At 40.2% G+C, this 16,733-nt stretch overlaps 1 protein-coding gene across 2 annotated transcripts in view; it reads right to left on the bottom strand.

Moving 5' to 3' along the window:
* adamts10 (ADAM metallopeptidase with thrombospondin type 1 motif, 10) overlaps window positions 1-16,733 on the bottom strand; it is a 56,233-nt gene that overhangs the window by 19,360 nt on the left and 20,140 nt on the right. Inside the window, exons 8-17 of one of the 2 annotated variants that reach the window (XM_079244577.1) lie at window positions 16,063-16,208; window positions 15,147-15,190; window positions 14,155-14,260; window positions 10,543-10,689; window positions 10,186-10,327; window positions 9,117-9,224; window positions 7,895-8,040; window positions 5,988-6,051; window positions 5,524-5,626; window positions 1,618-1,751 (exon numbers count right to left, since the gene is read on the bottom strand). In XM_079244577.1, the coding sequence (XP_079100703.1) occupies window positions 1,618-1,751; window positions 5,524-5,626; window positions 5,988-6,051; window positions 7,895-8,040; window positions 9,117-9,224; window positions 10,186-10,327; window positions 10,543-10,689; window positions 14,155-14,260; window positions 15,147-15,190; window positions 16,063-16,208 (1,140 nt within the window). The remainder of the gene's footprint in view (window positions 1-1,617; window positions 1,752-5,523; window positions 5,627-5,987; window positions 6,052-7,894; window positions 8,041-9,116; window positions 9,225-10,185; window positions 10,328-10,542; window positions 10,690-14,154; window positions 14,261-15,146; window positions 15,191-16,062; window positions 16,209-16,733) is intronic. The other variant, XM_079244578.1, reaches the window with a different exon arrangement.

Here is a 16,733-nt window from a genome sequence, read left to right as displayed (position 1 = left end):
GAGCTGGCCCCCCCTGCTCTGGGGGTTCTGAGGGTTGTTGTTGCAGACTACGAGCTCCCTGTATGTCTAACACATTTGTGATCTGTGTCCACATTCTCAGAAATTCCCAGTCCTTTTTGAGGAATTCATTGAAAGGATCTCAAGGTGGAGAGGAGGGTACCTGGTCTCATGGTAACCTCATGTTTGCATTGCTGGTTTTTGCAGATGATCTGGTTCAGTTGGCTTCCTTGGACCAAGATATTCAGCATGCACTGGGGCGGTTTGACCACCTGGTCACCTGTCCTTGAAAGTTTTCTGAACTTTTTCTACTGTAAAAAGAACTTAGGGCAGATTTAAGACTCGCTGGAGTGATTACATATCTTTTCTGGTTTAGGAATACCTTGTGATCCTCAGGAGGAGTTTGAGAGTATCACCTGGGTAAAGAGGGTCTGAGTCTTCCCCCTCAAGCTGTTGCTTTGCTGACCTGACCTTGTATATGCGTTGGATGGAAGGAAAGATGGATGAATGGATGGATGGATGGTATGTTCCAATTTTACAGACTTGCTATTTGATTCAAACACTTCCCTACATTTCTGTTTTTCTTTTTAGGTGTATTAAAATGGGTCTGCTGTTGGATAAGATTGGGGGAAGCCGCTGCATTACTTCTTTTGTCCCTCCAATAAATGACCATCCACCTCACCGTCTCTACCTTTCAAGACTGTAAGACTTTTACACTGAAACTAGGAAGAGGGTGTGGTGTGCTTGGAGTTGAATGTGTGCACATAATATAGTACAAAGGATTAAATAATTAGGAAGAGAGGAGAAGTTGGACTGAAGGCAGAACAATTGTAAGGGAACAGTAAAGTACTTCAGAGTCAGAAAGGAAAAACAGACAATAGAAAGCAGTGAATGAAAGCCAGCCTGTGGTGCAGACAGACCAACAGCTGAGCTGCAGGGTCACTGAGTTCCTACAGAGCAGAACAGAGAATAACACAGAGAAAAAGAGGGGAGGAGGAGAAATGAAAAAAAGAGGGGTGTTGGTAAACAAATACTTTCCAATGAGTAGAAATAAAGGAGCGCAGTGAGGGGTAATAAGAGGCAATGTTACATTTCAAGCTGGAAGTCCTTATGTTAAATTTATTTTTGCCCTCAGATCTTTTCCTTATTGTTTATAGCAGAACTACCAGAGAAGGATTTATCAAGAACCACATAACTTATGCATAATTATCAATAAGTTGTCTTTTGTCTAAACTGTCGCACAAATTGGCCATGTGAGTGTCAAATGGGTTTCGGTTTCCAGATGGTCTGCAAATTAAAAATGAACAGCAGTTCAATGTTGCATTTTCATTAACTTTTAGAAAGATCATCATGAAAGAGAAACCCAGACTGCTGTCAAAATAACGACAGTTTCTCAACTGCGCAGCTTGCTGTGATGAGCTGCAGTGGTTCGTGTGTAAACGAGACAGTGGCCGCTTCCCAGAGTCTTCAAACAGTGTAAGCAATTTTAAAAGTGATTAAGATTAAGCTCCTATGAGTGGTAAAACTTGTGTTCTTACAGCTAATGGCTTTCATATTAATCGAGAACTAGAGGCATACATGCATAAATAATGGTGCAGGCAGTTCTTTCATTTAACTTACCTTACACTCTCCATTCACACACACATCCAGAGAGTCGTCTCGACATGGAGTGCCGTCCACCACAGCAGGAGCACGTTCTGTGTAAAAGTTGTAACCTTCTGCTAGACAGTTGAGAGAGCAGGACTTCACCCCCCCTGGACACACAAACACAAGGAGCAGAACACACCGCATCAAAATACAAGAACTTATTTTTCATTTTAGAAACTCGATACAGTTATTTTCTGGGGTTTTTTTATTTCACTCTACTAATGGCTAAATAACACTAAAGGAAAACCTGAATCTTAGATCTCAATGGAGGAAACAAGTACATCGATCCATTTTCCATTTTCTGCCGCTTACCCGGGGTGTCATTACAGGAGCAACAGTCTAAACAGGAAAGCCCTGACTTCCATCTCCCCAGACACATTTGCCAGCTCTTCAGAAGGGATCCCAAGGGGTTCCCAGGCTACCCAAGAGATATAATCCCTCCAGCATATACTGGGTCTTCCCCGGGCTCTAATCATACAAGGACTCGCCCGGACCACCTCACCAGGGAGAGGTCCAGGAGGCATCCTAACCAGATGCCCGAGCCACCTCAACTGGCTCCTCTCGATGCGGAGGAGCAGTGGCTCTAGTCTACTTATCTATGCCAGCTAAATAATAGGTCAAAGTTTAGATAGACGTCTACAGTTTCACAAATGTCTGCATGCTTAGGATTTAGCATCTCCCTTAGTATGACGAAGTAACTGAGTGGCCAATAAATGTACCAAAAAATGTGAAAACCTACACACATCCACAAACATTGTATTGCCACAAATCTTTATTCATCTGTGAAACCTGCCAACATCTCCACTATTTGAGTGGGTGTTGACATCAGTCTGGGCTGCATTTGTTTGTGTTGGCAGCTTCTGAGCAGGTACCGTGTGTGCTGGGAAATAGAGAAAAAGTGGATATATATTGGTAGGACTAGCAGTCAAGCCGCCGCTCCATGGAAAACTACAATTCCCTCAGAGCTGGGCTTTGGCAGGGCATGCATAGCTTTCAGGAGAGTGTGCTTGTTCGGCCTTGCAGCATATGTTGTCTGGAGTTTGAAGGCTGAATGTGAAGGCAGCTGGACTGAGAACAGCAATATGTAGCTTCGTTAAAAAAAAAAAAAGAGGTAAGAAAGAGTTTTCTTAATTAACTGTCCTTGGCTGTCTGAACTGAGAAAAACGTTGTCTCTGTTCTTCAATGTCAGGACAGAAACAAGAAGGAGTGATTGCATAATAACTCCTTTTGGTGAACTAAATAAAGTTAGAAATGGAAAGATGTTAAGAGTGGGAGGGGAATAGAAAAGGAGAGGAATAAGAAAAGGGAATTTCCACTGAGTAAGAAGGTAAAATTATAAGAAGAATAGCTGAATTGAAGATTTGAACAGTGAGAGGGCTGGGGAGGACAGATGGTGTGATTTGACCTTAAAACGGGGTGAAGATTACGGCACTGTTCCCATTTTAACAGCTGCAAGGGATTTCCATTGTAAAATCAGCTGACCTGATGAAAGGAACACTTGTTGCCTGAAGTTGGAACTGGATGGGCGACCGATTAAAAGCAGTTACACTGCTGAAACTATTTATCTGTCACGTCCAGTTTCAGCATCTAGTGCTCACAAGAAACAATGAATTCCTGCAAGAAATTCCGGGATTTGTGGCTCTCTGTAGCCAGCATCTGTAGCCCAGACACGAGAGACTCTGCAGCTTTGATTCGCTCATTATATTCTCCACACATACACAGGCAGTCCTTTCTATGACTTCTGTTTGCTTCTAGGAGTCAGTCTATAGTTTCCTGTCATCAGCTCAGCTCATCTTTTCCTGCTGACCTTTAGCTGGACGCTAATTTGACTAATCTACTATTTTGGGATAAACATGTTAGTCTGGATTCTTTTACAAGAAAAGGATTTATTTTTTTGTGTTTTACATTTTTACTTGAAATTTTTCTTGCATTTCATAGAATAACTTGCAGGTTTAGTTTCCGCCTACTTTTCTTTAATTAGTCACAGGTTATTCACTTAACCAGAACTGGGTACGGCACAGGTGTCAAATTCCCAGTCCTCGAGGTTTATCCTGCAGGTTTTTGTTGTCTCCATGCTCCAACACACTTGACTGAAATTCATAAATAGGTTGACAAGAAGCTGCTGGATGCATTTTATTTGAATCAGCTGTGTTGATAAAGGGAAACAACAAAAACCTGCTGGTTTCCACCCTTGAGGACTGAAGTTTGACACCCCTAGAGTAAGGGATCAGCAGCTTCGGCCAAGATCCCTAAACATAAAACCTGTTCCACCAACCGGTAAGGCCAGGCCCATCCTACTTTTTTGTTACCATTCTGTTGGGGTACCAGTCTAACCAATCTGCCCTGAAAGAGTGGAGCTTGATCCACTGCAGTTTGTTGATTAGTTAAAGCAACTTCCTATGCGACCTGGCAAAAAACACAAAGCTGGAGGAAAACAAAAGAACAAAAAACTTTTGAATGATCTTTGTACTGCTTTTTTGTTTCTGGTTGTGTTTTGGTAATACTTCAAAGAAGGTGTTGCGCTCCAATGGCGTTGGACTAACCAGCTGATACTCCAGGTAAGGACTCTCTCTCTCAGGTAAGGTTACGGTTGGCTGTGGGAACACACAGACAGACCATATCTACACCTATCCTATGTTGGAGGTGAGGTTATAGAAACATTCCTAAACCATTTGAGACATATACTGGGAGGTGTTGGGAAGGCATCCTGACCAGATGTATTCACAAGTGGTTATTTTCCCGAAAGTGGCTATGGAAAACAAAGATGACAATTCAACTTCATTCCTTAGATAACTCCACTGTGAGATGCATCTTGTTATTAACTTCAATATTTCATGATTTTTCCAGGTTACATTAAGGGGACAACCAAGTAATTATCCAATATCATTATCAAGGTTGAAATGAAACTGAAAATAAACTACAAGTCATACAGAGGCTCATAATCAACCCCCTGTCCACTCATATTTTTCACTATGAATCCAAAGAGCTTGACTGTGTAGATGTAACTATGTTATTAATAATTTATGAAAAATAAAACATATCAGGAAAGACTTGGTAAATAGACTTGTACTTGTAAAATGCTTTTCCAGTCATGCTGACCTCTCAAAGTGCTTTACACTACATGTTACAGTCACCCATTTACACTAACACACACTCATACCCCGATAGGCACTTTGGGGTCAATGCAGGGTTCAGTGTCTTGCCCAAGGACACTTAGGCATGTCGTCAGGTGAAGCCTGGAATCGATCCTCCAACTTTCTCGTTGAAAGATGCTACAGACTAATTATAGTTATAGTGCAGGGATCACCAATCCGGACCTCTTGGGTCAGTGTCCTGCAGGTTTTATATGTTTTCCTGCTGCATCACACCTGACTCAAATGAAAATGTCTTAAGGTTGGTGCAGAATTTGACAACAAGCTGTTGGAGACTACTTTATCTGAATCTGTGGTTGTGACACCCTGTAGTTACATTGTTTTAATAGCTGCTGCCACATTGAACTATGAAAAGTATTTTTCCTCTCAAAGGAATCTCTGCTACAGCACAAAGATAAACTGATGAAAACTAATTTATTTTCTTTGTATTTGGAGAAATGAACTAGCTCATGACTTCCAATGATCATTTCATAGAGTCAGTATTTATATGTAGTGGACTATTCAAAACAATCACGATATGTAGTACTTATACTCCCAACACTGTTTCCAGATTGCTTCTGTCCTCATTCAGGTAAAGCTTTCAAGTCTTTTAAATACTTTGCACACTTTCCTGCACTTCTCCTCATAAGAAAGCAACTCCATTTTTGTGGAGTGAGTGGCCAGTGAGAAAGCAAAGCTCACACTACACCTCAACACACACTATGAAGCAGACAGAACAGGGTCTCACCTCCTCTGTAAGGTTTCCAGGTATAAAACTTCCCTCGGAACGGACTGTTGTCGAAGTTGGAACACTGAATCTCACGGAAATCCCGAGAGCCTGCGGGGCACTCCTGTCACACACATACACGCACGCGCACACACACACACACACACGCGCAAACTTAATTTTTCACACATCGCTTTTAGTTTTTTTGGCGTGGTTGTTGTAAGACAGCGACAGTTTAATATGTCATGTGTTGCTCATTTCAGGTTGTACTTCGCTCTTTTTAAGATATTGTAAGGACCAGAAGACTTTCTGTTTTAGGTTCTGGTATAAAAATCTTCCCAATTAAAGGATGGCACACTTTCTTTTTCACATGACTGTCTGTGTTTTACCACTGTCTCACACGTCAGGAGCAGAACAGCATTAATATCATTATTCTGGCTGATAAACTGAAAGTGATGCGGATGGTGGAGCACGGTCATACTCACATCTATGTTGCAGGACCTGAAGCGCTTTCTCTCCCCCAGACAATACTTTCCGCCGATGGTTGGCCTGAAGTGAAACCCAAACAACCAGGTGAGTCAGTCACAACTTGACTATCACTTATCCACACAATGTCGTTTCCTCAGTTTTCTTGTTATTTTTTCATGTTTTGTTGCAGGTGTACTGCCTAGCATCAACAAAGAAGGCAACATCACTGATTTTGAAGGCATAAGTGAAAAGAAACTATAGTTTGATTCTGAAAATGAAGGACTCAGCTGAGCGATCAGCAAATTTCAGCAGATTTAGGGTTAAATTAAATGTAGGCAGAGATACTCAGAAATGAAACAGGAGAACACACCTGGCCTCAGATTTGGGTCAATCCATTCCCAGTTTAATCAGTTCAAGACGAGGCATCTGCTAACTGGGATTCACAAGGCCTGTTAATCTGCGGTGATTCAGACTCCACTGCTGCTTGCACTATCATTTTGTGATAGTTTTTGCAGCCTAAAGAATGAGGAAGACTTAAAGGCTCAACATGATCCTACTTATTTAAAATATCCTACATGTGTAAGGACTCTTATTTGACAGTAGTTTGTGTTCTGTTTGCACGATCACTCTGCTGCACTTTATGTTAACTTTTATATGGATGAGATTTACTAGATCAGAGCAGTGACCATTTTCTCTTACTACCCTGAAATTAATAAAATTTTATAGCTAAGCAGGTTCTATTATAATTTTAAATTGTCTGCACTGTATGAAAAAGTCCATTTAAACAAAGTCAGTAGGTAAAATTAGGCTATTTCCAAATATTATTTGATATTAAAAATTACACATGAAGGCAAGTATTTCCAGTCTGAGATGGCCCTATAGGAAGACGCTGAGTAGAGATGTCACCAAACTGTGGTAAAGAGGAGACCCGTCTGAACTGTCAGTACTAAAACCTTTCTAATTTTGTTCTGCCTTACTTTTAACCTTTGCAGAGATAATATTCACATAATGTAGTATGATTTAATAGAGGTTCATGATACAGCTGCATCCTTCTGCAAAGACACTAATATTCATCCTAAAAGTGTTTTTTTCTGAAACCTTTTCCATTTGTGCTGTGTGCCATTTTAAGTTATACTTAATTAGTAGCACATATACTGATATTTACACACCTTAACAAACCTCAAAAGTGTCTCCTTGACAACAACTCCCAACGTTTTTAGATAGATTTGTTCGCAGAGATATAATCATTTCATTATGGGTAAAAATTTTAAGCAGAGACCTGAAAGTACATTACAGGTAGATTTGGGAATAAAAATCTGCTTGCTAATTAACAGATCTTAAACGCAGTCAGCAAAAGCATTTGGTTAGACTCTTTGGACTTTAAGCACATAGATTTAATCCCAAACTGTTGTTTGTAATGACTATGAACACGTGAGAAGGCAGAAATTAATTTCTGCCAAAAAGGTCAACTTTTCTTTTTGCTCTCTCCATACTGAACCATTCTGATCAACTTTCAGACCAGAGACGCCCAAAGTCGGACCTCAAGGGCTGCTGGAACTTTGTTCCAAAACACCTGGCTTACATTAAATGGATCCAGCAGCCTATGAAATTCTGCACGGTGACTGATTCATTTGAGTCAGGTGTGTTGGAACATGGAAAACCTTGCAGGATTTTGGCCCTCAAGGACCAGAGCTAGATTCTTCTGCTTTAGACCAAATTCAACTAAAGCTAAGCAGACAGTAGCAGTAGCAGGTTTCTTACAAGGTGGTGCTCCCATCTCAGCGTCCAACCTGCTGTTATATGCCGTAAATATATCTGGTTTCTCACTGATGTCCAGAAGTAACATCAGATTTATTATGAATGCAAAACTTCAAATAGCTGCACTATGTTCTGTAGTGAGAGGATTGTCATGAGTACGGTGTACCTGGGACTGTCGCAGTGTCTAACAGAAGAGGAGACTCCACCTCCACAGGTCCTGCTGCACTCCCCCCAGGGTGACCACAAACCCCAGCCTCCATCTACACCTTCTGGACGAGTCCCATACGCAACACATAGCCTCTTGTAGCACCACTGCAGTGTATGATATAAACAACAACACAGCTTTAGGAACAATGAAGGAAGTTTGTGTTTATTATTTCTAATTATTTATAATTATTTCTCCTCTTTCATATTACCCCTGGTCTTGCATTATCCAGGAAGCCTGATTAGTCCATTTTGCATTGTGGTATAACTTGTAGGGAACTTCTGTGGAATGAGCAACACAGCTGAATGTGGGGATCGTGCCCCCCTAAAATGGACTTTAAGGTCTGGATTCACAGTAGACCGTTTCATTCTCTCTACCAGGGATCCTCAATCTTCTTCGAGGGCCGGTGTCCTGCAGGTTTTCGCTGCTGCAAAACACCTGATTTAAATTGTGTATTTAGCAGACATGTGTAGAGCTTTTCTGAGTCAGAGTCAGGTGTGTTCTAGCAGGGACATTTGGAAAACCTACAGGACACTGGAACCTCAAAGACCAGGATTGAGGATCCCTGTTCTTCAGCCTTAAATTGTAGAGGTGCTCTGTGATGACCCTGGTTCTGTGGAGGAGTGCGTTGCCATCCTGAAGGATATAGTTAGGTCACAGATGCTGGAGATGTGGGACTCACATGCTCCAGAGTCTCATTCTAAAACACCTGTCTATCAGTAAGGAGCCAGTTATACATCGGCTTCTGGCAACACAAACAGGGGAATATTGTGTGGGATTCTGTCACATCGTTGGGGGTACTATCCACACATTTAGCTGTGTTGCCCTAATTTAAAGTGAAGAAGGTTCCCTATAAATCATACCTTGAGGACTAATCAGGCTTCCCAGCAGTGCATGATACAACACCAGTTAGTATTATTAAAAGGAAAAAATAATCAACCAAACCTTTCGTGATAATCATTTATATTTACACAACAGCTACTATGACAATATTAAGTAAATATACTATAAATAATCATTTTAAGATTAAAAAAAACAAAACAAAAATCAGGTATTCAGGTATAATTCAGGTAACAACAAAGACTCTTATCAGAAATCACGTGATCCAAACAAAACCAAAACTAGTTGCATGAACTCGTCGCCCTTTTCAACCCTGAAAAAGGAAGACACTTTCAGCGCTTACCCCTTTTTCTATCGTGTTGGTCTGACAGATGGTTCCCTCTGCAGCAGGAATGCTGCTGGTGATGCAGCGATTACTTTTACTCATGCACCAAAGTTCACTGCAGACTTCCTGTGTGTGAGTGGGAAGAGAATAAAACATTGATGCAAGGTACAGAGAGACTAAGACATACTTCTTTTTTCTGTAAACGATGGTTGGTGAGACAGAAGATTAAAAACCCTCATTCAGCTCTTTCCCATCTACAGCAATGCCTTCAGCACATGGGATTATGTTTTATTGTGTACATATGCTGTGACTACATAGTATCGATAATAATGAGTCTATAAAGCAGCTTGCTGTTCCAGATGTCCATTCACTCTGAAGCTGGCCTTGTAAAACTTGACCATGCAATAAAAAGAAAGTTATTCTGACAAAGTATTGCAAGATGTGTTGCATCACATATGTAAAGACAAGAGATGAAGGAGCCTGAATCTGCAGTGTGCAGTGAAAAAAACCACTGATGAAGAGATGAAGACAGTCTGAGACCTAACAGTTCAACCAGTTCTGGTGCTGAGTGATCATATCATGGTCAGTAAGAATACTGTTCGGCAAGTTAAATCACTGAGATATCGCTCGGTTACAGGCATCACCATAGCAACGCATTAATAAACCGATTCAGATCAGCTGCTTTTGGCAGGTGAATGTAAGAAATGCACTGTAGCTTGACACAGTTGTTTAACGTAAAAAAGTACATCAAGGCCAACATGAAATAGTTCCTATACTTTAGCATATTTAGCAAGTTATGTGAAAAAGAAACTTTTTTTTTTAATAAAATGTTTACTATGTGGGACCATAGTATAAGCAGATTAAACAACTCAGATCCGTGCATTACACTCTGCTGCGTGTCATTGTGTTGTAGACTCCCCATCGTGCATTAAAACTCTGTAATGCACAGCCTCATTGTTTATTCCTCACTTAAAGTCTCCATTATTGGTAAAATTAACTGTTTTCATTTGATAAAATTTCACCCAAAAGTTGACTACAAGAAGTAAAGAAGGAAAATGTTTCAGGCATATTTTGTACATGTGCTCACCGCATATTTACACTGCCGAGATCTGACGCCGTACTGGAATCGGCACTGTTCATCTGCGTCGTAGGCCTGACCTGGTGCAGTGGTGGGATAGACAAACTCCTGCTTTGGAGGTACGTTGTTCAGACAGGAGCCCATGCCTGAGCTAAAGTAGATTAAACAGGAGAGAAAAACAAGGAAAACTCTTTAAAAAAAAACAACAATTGTTTTGAGAATATAACATGGCTTATTTTAACGCTGAACAGGTTTGTTGTACAGATTAGTTTGTAAACTGGTTTAAAAAATCTTATTATGTTGTTTTTCCCTAAATCTTTGTCATTTTTCTGTCTTGCTGCAGATATATGTGATTGTCTGACTTACTCCAGAAAGCTGGTGATGTAATCTCGGCTGCAGGCGGACCAGATGAATGGGTTTGTCTTCATGGTGATGTGGTCGGCCATCAGCTTGGCGGTCTCCTGGCTGCGGGGCCCACAGGCATTCCCCATACCGTCATGGTTCATCCCAAACCTAAAGCCCATGATGATACAGTGACAACACTTTGAGGCCATGTGGGTGGGTAATAATCCCTGTGGCAGCAATGGGGACAGTGGAAAAAAAGATCACTGTGGACAACCAAGAGGGATCGAAAGAACAGACAAATAAAATTACAATCCACAACTTTCACAAATGTTTACCTGCTGCCTGTCAAAAATATACAACCAGAGGCTTTTTCAACTCCTTTTGCTAAAAACAAACTATTTCCAAAGCAGATGAGATAATATGCAAACAAATACAGATCACAAATATTTATAAGTCTCATAAATCAACGTTTAATCTAAAAAAATAACATAAGAAAATATAAGAAATGTTCAAATGAAACATTTTACTGTTTTATATCAAAATATTTGCGCATCTTAGATTTAATGGCAGCAACAGAGCTCATAAATGTTGCAACAGATCTATGTTTACGGGTTTTTAGTTTCCTCTCTTCTTTTATCAACAGTCTGTTAACATCTGGGAACTGAGGATACCAGTTCTGATCTGTAAGAAATGAATTTGTCATAAAGACAACGTCTGGATATCTGGAGCCTGTGTATACTCTATATTTGTCTAAAACTGTTTGCAACTTTCAGCTTTGAGGTTTCTTTCCAGATAGAAAAGCTGCCAGTTCAATAGAAAATGTTTTCCTTTAAGCTTGTTCCTCTGAAGCGGTCGCCACAGCAAATCATCGCACAGTTGAACTTTTGGCAAATGTTTTACGCTGTATTCACTTCCTGATGCAACTATCTGCATTCATACAGGCCTAGGAACCGGACCCCATAGACCGGACCCTCAGAGAACAACCATGTCCCCCTTGAGGCTGCTGCAGCTTAGGGGAGCAGGGCTTGAACTGCAGAATGTCAGATCACAAGACAAGCAGCACTACCACCAGAACCACTGCCCAATTAATTCCAAATAAAAACCAAAATAAAACAAAACCAAATAAACAAAATCTCACTTTTTGAAATTTCCTTGTTTTTACCACAAAGTTCTGCAAAATGTCTCAGACATTTTGGTGTATCATATGTTACACCTGCTTTTCAGTGGATCAAGCTTTGAAGCATGAGTTTACCCTTCATCTTACACACCAAACTTAAACCAAAGCTTGTAAGAAATAATCTGCATTACTAAATGGGGATCTTTGCTAGTTCCAGTCTCTTGTGCCAGAGTTAAAATTTTGGCTCTTAGGACCACTTTGTTGTATCAGACCCAAACATCCCAACATATTCTTTTTATCAGCAGGCAAAACACAAGAAATGCTCAGCTATTCTCTAGAAACCAAACAAGTCTCATCCTAAAGATTACTTCTGGTCCAACTTTAACATCGCATGGTCCAGAATACACTAATTATGGCTACCATCCATGTCTTTGTTATATCAAATACCAGGGGTGGGAAAATCAAATAAAAAAAATCAAAAATTGGGATTTTTTTGCTTCACAATTTTAAAATCCATTTCTTTTTTTTTTTGGGTTAAAATTAAAAAATTTTTCAAATACATAAAAATAATCCATTTTGAAATTTTTGTCATTTTTATTGATCCTTTTACTTGTCTTCTTGGGCATTATAACAGCTGAATGCTGGTCTGGCTACTGGGTTGTTTTTTCCTGATTGAAATCAAGAAAAATGACGAGCAAAGAAAAGTTTTATACAGTTCTTCTGTTTTTAATCTAAAAAAATTAGCAGTATCAAAGAATTGTGAAAATACCTATATAAATTAAATCGGCACCCAAAAAAATCAGAATAAAATCAAAACGGGACAAAAGCATATCGTCACAGCCCTACTAAATACATGAACTGTTCTGGTCAGTGAGCACACAGCAGACAGGTTGATGTGTTTGTGTTTCTGAAATAAAAATGCTCTGAAAGCTTTTTTTTTTTACATTTATTTATCTTCCAACAGACTAATTTCTGTCTAGTCTTTTCATGTGGGTACCCTTTGCCACAAACAGGCCTGCACTTAATCTAACACTGCTCTGTTATGTCAGAACCATTTCTCTCACAATTAAAAACAAGTGCTGATTGCACTGAAGCCAAGAAAACCGACTGTATTTATCCATGCATTAATTACAGTAACAAACACAGTTCAGTCATGTTGATGAGATGGCCTCCGGGTTCGAGCACTTGAAAACCTGTGTAAACCATTAGAGGAGCTGATGGGTCCAACATCTGCTCAAATCTTTCTCAACACAGTTTTGCAAATGCAAGTGAAGGGAACACTAAAAGACTGAGCAAGTAGGTTAAAACAACAGTAACTTCTCTTCATTTTCTCTATGTGTGAGCAAAGTTGAGGATGTAGGCCATGAGAATAACCATTAACAACAGATATTGATCATAAATGAATAAAAAGAGCAATCTGTGTAATCTGCAGAAGCCAGATATGAAAAAAAAACAGCTGTTTCACAAGCAGCACGTCCAACTGAGCCATGATATACAACTATTCACACAACCTTTACTGATGGAACAGACTGATGATATCCTCCTGACTACCAGGAAAAAAAATGTGTAACTACAAATGTCCACTACGGAGGACATTGCTTAAACTTTTAAATATTGTGGTAAAATATAGTGATATTTATCTAAGAAACGATTTAATGTGTTTATAAGATATTAAAAGAAAATATAACTACAAAATTTCAAGTAAAAATTGGCACAAAGAAAAGTATTATGCACTTTTGCTCTTCCCATAAAACATGCTTGTTGCAATGGAGGCCATTTTTCTTGAAGAGAGAAAGAAAGTTCACAAAGCCCCCCCCAAATGAGGTACCATTTAAAAGCACTAAATGTCCTCTTTAAAGATCAAAAGATGTTAGCATTCAGGGAGATGAAAATATTTAGGTTTACAAAGGTCCTACACAGAGGACAAATTTGAACTACTGGTAGTCAGGAGGATATGCAAGATAAAAAAAATCTCCTGAGACATGGAGGTGAGAATCTACGGATCACCTCTCTGGCGAAGGAGCAAAGACGCGTGGATCAGACTACAACAGAGGTCGCACAACATCTCATGTTTTAGAAATAGCAGAAGAAATCATAGATCTGTTTCATGGATCAACGATTGGCTCTTTTTTTAGCTGAACAGTTATCTACTCATCATCTTTCTGCCTTAATGATCTCTATCAAACAGTTTATTGTTATCCAAAAGTATTTCAATTTATTAATATGTAAGTATCAACAATTAAATTAGTTTATGCCAGACTCAAATTTAACCTTAATTAACCTTTTGGTAAGCTGTTTAATGTCTATAGAGGTGGATTACACTGGGCCAGATCACTTGCGCGAAGCCTGGTGACGTACTGGAGCAAACACACAGTAGCTCACCTGTGAAGATTTAAACTATCCCCTCCCCTCATAATGGTTTGCAGCAGTCTTCATGTTCACGAATTTCTATACAAGAATTCTTCACATTTTACAAATCTTAGAGAAAAATCTTCATGTGCGTGTGTTTTACTCACGTATGTCCAATCTCGTGAGCGATAGTGAAAGCTGTTCCCAAACCAATATCCTCATTGATGCTGCAGCTCCTCTCAGGTTCACACATCCCTCCTACTGGAGCAAGACCTGTTGAACAGACACAGACACACTTACAAATACAGTAAGTACAGTTGGTACATATTAATATAAAAAAACATCTAAATAATACAAATGACTTTGGATGAACCTAACAATCTTAACTCCTGGGAAACTAAGTTGTTAAAGTTTCCCCACTAAAAAGCAGTCACTCATTGATAATGTTACAACTGTTAATACAGTAAAACATCCACACTGTATCCTTCTGTTAAATACATGATGCATATCGCAGTTTTGGGGGTAAAAAATAAAACTGAGGGTCATTAAGACAGGTGTGCTGTTTGATGGTCAATGTTACAGCTGGAGGGGAGGTATTCATCCATTAAAGACACACTACAGAACTTTGCCATTTTCCCGTCATGCTTCCCCAATCTTGGTCAATTCAGCATCTTTTCTATTCTATTCTATTTTACAGTCAGGCAGATGCTTTTATCCAAAGTAACGTACATATTCACCCATATAGGCACATTGGGGGGCAACTTGGGGTTCAGTGTCTTGCCCAAGGACACTTCGGCACATCCTTGCATCCTTCCTGACCTGTTAGCACTCTCCAGCTACCAAAAGACAATCTTACGATGACTCTTGTTTTGTCCCTTTCTCTCCTTTAATCTTCTCGCATCCATTTGCTAAATCAATGAGAGTGTGCGTTCAAAACAGCCTGTGTGTTTTTTAGCGTGAAGCAAAACTCTGCTGGAACGTTCCGGATGTAAAAGTTGTATAGTGTCGGTTTTTTGGCTTCGGTACGCCGCTGTGGAGCAGCTTCAGAAATACACACGATAGCAGTCACTGTGTCATCGAACAAGTCTAAAACACATAATTTTAGATTCAGAAAGTTATGTAATGCGTCTTTAAGTGCAGAATAACAATCATAAGTTACCTAAGGTTTCACAGGGCTTGTTCTTTTGAATGCAGATGTCGTACCTATGGATGAAGGGGGAAAAAGTGTTTAAAAGTTAAATTACTAACACACCTGCTGTGGACACGCAGCATATTCACAGATGGCGGTGACAGACACACACACTCTTAAAGCATGTTATGGATAAACAGTGGAGAGTGGTGAGAACAGGCAGATACAGCTTTTAAAAAAACAATAGGCGGAAATCATGGCTGGTCACTGAGGTGTCATCTGTCTGCACAGCTTCCATCCTTTGCTTGATAAATCCGGTTGCAGGACCAAGCTGTTCCCACAAAGTCACCACCAAAACAACATCTCGAAAGGTTTTGACATCCACTTGTTTCCTCTGTTTCTCAGTTAACCTCATGCAACATGACTTTATAGCACATTCTTTCAGACAGAGCAGCGTTTGTGGCAGCTCTGCCCCAGCTCCATTGCATTCAGATGACTCTCACCAAAACCGTGTTCCTCTGTTGCACATCCCCCAGTCAATGGCATGAGTGTTTTATCTGTTTAATATGCATCAGCCACTGCTGTCTGTTTTCCTCCAAAAGCATCGGTAATAGGGAGAATAGCTGGAGAGATGAAGACAAAGCCAACTGAAGCGTGTGTTTGATCACCTTATGTTGCTTACTTTATGAAAATAAATCTGAACCCATTGCTTAAAACTCCTCTCATATTTTTGTTTTACACCTTCTGTCTGTGCAGAGAGGCCCAGCTCTGCCGGACTTGGCTTCGTGACAACCTGCGAGGAGAAAAGCTGTCTTTGTAGGAGAAGATTTGTTTTGGCTTTAATGGTGTTCAAAAGAAAGTTAATGTGTATTACTTTTATTTCTGTAAAAGAGAAGCTTTGCAACAGTCTTAATTGCTTGTTCCTCTGCCGTCTCTTGTTTCTGACCTGGTGATGAGCACGGCCGTGTCATGGTGAGCAATGCCGTTGTCGGGTATGGCGTTCCCGTAGCTGCTCCGGTGCTGGATGGTTTTCTGCCACTTACAGAAGCTGTCTAAAGACTTCCCCGCGTGATGGTTGATCTCCAGTGTTGGCTGGTAGACAAGAAGGAAAATATATACTCAAAGCTAAGTTCAGGAAAATAATCTATATGTCCTCCCATTTTAGGCAACTCTTTCATTTACAAGGATAATTTAATAACAAAGTCCACAAATAGGTTCGTCCAACAATCAGCTGATAGCTCAACCATGCTTTGATAACACAGTATTGGGTTTCCGGTACTGCTCTGATTGAGGCTTCTTTTCTGACAGCGTTTGTTGGTCTTTCCTATCTGTAAAAACTTTGCACCTTCACAGCACAGCGAGGGCGCACAGAGGAGAAGGAGAGGAGGAAGTGCTCTGCTGGCCACAGCTGGCGAGAACTCGTAACCCAGGAATGCATGTGGTGACATAACTAGTAATTGTCTCATCCCACATTCCCTCATCTCTGGGCCCACTCCTGGCCTCATTTTCCTTTCCAGGCCCAGTTTGCCTTTTTAGACCTGGAAACCAGCAACAGAACCACTTACAGAGACTACTTTCAATACTGTCCCAACCTCAACCTCAGCAGTATACGGCATA

This window comes from Telmatherina bonti (assembly GCF_933228915.1).
Source record: "Telmatherina bonti genome assembly, chromosome: 8".
In the NCBI taxonomy this organism is placed as follows: domain Eukaryota; kingdom Metazoa; phylum Chordata; class Actinopteri; order Atheriniformes; family Telmatherinidae; genus Telmatherina; species Telmatherina bonti.
Note: the sequence above shows the minus strand (reverse complement) of the source record. Positions and strands in the feature narration are given on the sequence as shown.